Source organism: Salvia miltiorrhiza, chromosome 5, assembly GCF_028751815.1.
Source record: "Salvia miltiorrhiza cultivar Shanhuang (shh) chromosome 5, IMPLAD_Smil_shh, whole genome shotgun sequence".
Classification (NCBI taxonomy): Eukaryota; Viridiplantae; Streptophyta; class Magnoliopsida; order Lamiales; family Lamiaceae; genus Salvia; species Salvia miltiorrhiza.
Window position 1 is genome coordinate 34,374,183 of NC_080391.1, and position 3,837 is coordinate 34,378,019.

Sequence of the window (3,837 nt, forward strand, 5' to 3'; positions counted from 1 at the left end):
CTAATTACTTGCAGTCATGTGTTTCGAATGGAAAGAGACAAATGAGTTGGTAGCTTTTTTAATTTAATGCTAGGTAGGTGAGAATAAATGCTGTCATCTTACACATGCCTATCACTTTTCAGATTGTCCTTTCCAAAATATATTAGTATAAAATTGAAATGGATATAGAGTGGAGGATTTTGAAAAAGTGGGTAAAAGTTGTAGACACTTCTAAGAATTTGGGTAGTTTTGTATATTGCCACTAATCAAAATAGTAAAAGTAATTTATTTACTTAGAGAGTAGGGAAATACTCCCTTCGTATGCGAAAGAATTTCCTATTTTTTTTTTTTGGGACATTCATAAAAAAATTTCTATCTATTTTTGGACTATATCTCACCACTTATAAATATCTCATTATTTTTACTTTTCATTATTTTACTACTCTCAATATTAATTAAAATATTTTTTATTATTTTTAATACATTTAATAATCTTTTTTTTTATTTTTCTTGATATTCGTATCAGCCTCTCCCATAAAGTTGTATCATGGAGAAAGTTGTATCAAGAAGGGAGAGATTACAAAAAATCAAAATGGGTCTCTTGTGTGCGAAAGATAAACTACAGAGAGCATGTGATGACAAAGTGAATCTACAGCGGTGAAGATGAGAAGAAATGGGAGAAAAAGAAAGAGAAAAGGTGGACATGGATTTACCTTGTCTCTGTCCACACGATTTTTATTTAATCTTGTACTGTGCTACTGACAGATGAGATATGGATCAGCTTTATCGATCCATGGTGAATTCATGAAAATCTCTCTGTCACTCTCTCTCTCTCTCTCACCTCTCTCTTATTTTCTCCAAAAGGCCCTCGCCCTTTAAACTACTTTCTGTTCCTTCCCTTTCATTTTCTTCACTGACATTGGAATACCTGCACACTTCCTCACGCACGCACGCATATTCAAACAAAATACACATCATCTCCCCCCTTTGAAATACCATTACATACCACCCCACCCCACCCTCACCCCCTACCACAATAGCCATAGGGGACGCTGCAGAGTTCAGAGAGATCAGACCCCCAACCTCAGATTTTTCTGCCTATATCATACCTTAATATTATTTCGCCTTTTCCTCCTGCCCACTCAACTCATTGATTAATCAAATCCCCATGAAACCTAACAACACTCCATCCCTCTTCCCCCAATCCCCCTCTCTCTCTCTCTCTCATCAATCATCCACCACTTTGTTTTCTTGCCACAAACATCTATATAAATATTCCTAATAGTTAAAAGCTACTCCTTTACATGCACAGATAGGGTAGAATGGATACTCAGCTTTTCCTTGAGTTTCTTTGGTAAGCCTTTTCGATCTCATTTTCCTATTAAGTTAATTTGTTTGTGAGAAATGGAGAGCTACGAAGCATTACCGCCGGGGTTCAGATTCCACCCGACCGATGAAGAGCTGATAACCTACTACCTTCTCAAGAAAGTTCTAGACTGCAACTTCAGCAGCAGAGCCATCGCCGAAGTCGATCTCAACAAGTCCGAGCCGTGGCACCTTCCAGGTCGGATTAATTTCTCAATCGCACATACTAACTCACCTATTGCTGAATCGCATGATGTTGATTCCATATAATTGATGATGATTAGGCAAGGCGAAGATGGGGGAGAAAGAGTGGTACTTTTTCAGCCTCCGCGACCGGAAGTACCCGACCGGGCTGAGGACGAACCGGGCGACGGAGGCGGGCTACTGGAAGGCCACCGGCAAAGACCGCGAGATTTACAGCTCCAAGAGCTCCTCGCTAGTCGGGATGAAGAAAACCCTAGTTTTCTACCGTGGAAGGGCCCCCAAAGGAGAGAAGACTAACTGGGTCATGCACGAGTATCGCCTCGAAGGAAAGTTTGCTTACCACTACTTGTCCCGAAATTCCAAGGTAATTAATAATCATTCAATTCGAATTTCTTCATTAAATTAAATACTCGTATATTAATTAGAAGAAAGGGTCGGTTGGGTTGTTTAGTTTAAACTTTGAGTGAGTTTGGGTGTTATTCTTGCATAACTTTTCTCAAAGATTTTGGTTGCGCTGATATAATCAGGTGTTGACGTTACGATGCATTATTGATTTTCAGAAGGAAATAATTGTGCATCATTTGCGCTGCTTTACTGGCAGCAGTGATGTTAAAGCTGCTTAATTATTATGCTATTCCAGAAGCCCAGCGCATTTCGTTTTCATTTTCTTGGGGTATTCATTTCGCCTGCTACCAGCGTTCATCGCATTATATATGAAAGCGAAATGACATTTACATGCTGATCCACCACCCTTTTCTTTCTTTAGGATCATTTCTTATAATCATCAAAGACTAGTTATTTAATAATTGTTGGCTATTTTAGCTTCCCGTGACATGTAATTGTGTGAAGAGAGAGGAATTAATTATTTCATGGCCTTGTCAAGAACAGTATAGCTGATAGGCTTGTGTGCATGGCTATCTGATTGTTTCATGTCAATCTACATCAGTCACATTTGCTCATGTCATTTCCCTTTCGTGCTTAATATGCTTTGATTTTACACTTGATACGAAATGTGCATTACGTATACGCTACGTGGGTGGGTGCAGGGCGAATGGGTGATTTCTCGAGTGTTCCAAAAGAGCGGCGTCGGCAGCTCCGGCGGCAAGAAGAGGCCGATCTCAAACCCTGAAGTGAGTTCGGCGTCGTCAGTCTCCCTGCCGGCGCTGCTGGAGCCTTCCACGGCCTCCACCGACCGCGAGAGCTGCTCCTACGACGGCGGGATTGCCAACACCAAGGAGCACGTGCCCTGTTTCTCCACTTCCACCACAGTAGCCGGTTTCAACCACAACTCTCTCCTTCAGCAGCTGCCGCCGTCGTGTGTGAATCCGTTACTGCTTCAGGACACCTCGTCGTCTTATGCTTCCTACTGCTCGAGGCACGGCCTCGGAGTGTCTGCGTTTCCGAGCCTGAGATCGCTCCAGGAGAACCTCCAGCTGCCCTTCTTCTTCGCACCGCCGCCGCTGCCCGTGCAAAGCGGCGGCGATCAAATGTCTGGCACTTACGGAAATGTTGCGCGGTGGGCGGCGCCTGAGAGTCAGAAAGTGGAAGCGAGTGAGCTCGATTGCATGTGGAGTTACTAATGCGGAAATCCTGACCTACAAGTTTAGCTTATATCAATAATTTGAGTAGTCGCTGCTGATGAGAAACATGTGCGACCTTTTATTTCGCTATTCTGTTGGTACTTTTGGTTTGGACTCAAAGACTTATTGATGTTGTAGTTTCAACCTGTAGAAACATTATGTTAAGACCTAGTATTGTTTAACTACCATGACGTATTAGTTAATGTCGAGTGCTTAAACTTTTATCTATCTTGAATCCTATTTCCGTCCCTATGAACTTTTTTATAATTTTGGACCTTTTTATAAAAATATGAATATTTTTATTTTTACGCATTATCCCACAAAATTTCTTTATTTTTTATCTTTACTTCTCATAAAGTGACTCACAATATACATGTATATATCTATTTGATGAGGAGTAACATGTAATCTATAAATAGCTATGCACACGCACTCTGTAGACTACGTTATATCTACTTTTCAATACTACTATAATCTTGTTTTCGGGCTCTCAACAACTTAGCAATTCTCTTTCACTTTTCCGATCAACCACTAGGTATAATTCACAATTAAACAATAATTCACCAATAAAATGACTATCCGTTCATTTATGCTTTACCAGCTGGCGCCGTCTGTGGGAAACTCTGAGTTAAGGCGTGAGTTTCGACCACCTGCGCATGCAGATCTGCAATTACGATCGGATTTGCGTGCGCAGGCCACAATTAAGCCG

At 41.2% G+C, this 3,837-nt stretch overlaps 1 protein-coding gene across 1 annotated transcript; it reads left to right on the plus strand.

The window, feature by feature from the left end:
- The first annotated feature begins 614 nt into the window (after nt 1-614).
- LOC130986946 (protein CUP-SHAPED COTYLEDON 2-like) lies at nt 615-3,403 on the plus strand. Its single transcript, XM_057910500.1, has 3 exons — nt 615-1,543; nt 1,629-1,912; nt 2,595-3,403. Exons 1-3 carry the CDS (start codon nt 1,384-1,386, stop codon nt 3,126-3,128), a joined length of 978 nt encoding a protein of 325 aa, XP_057766483.1. The 5' UTR covers nt 615-1,383; the 3' UTR covers nt 3,129-3,403.
- Nucleotides 3,404-3,837: the final 434 nt, after the last annotated feature.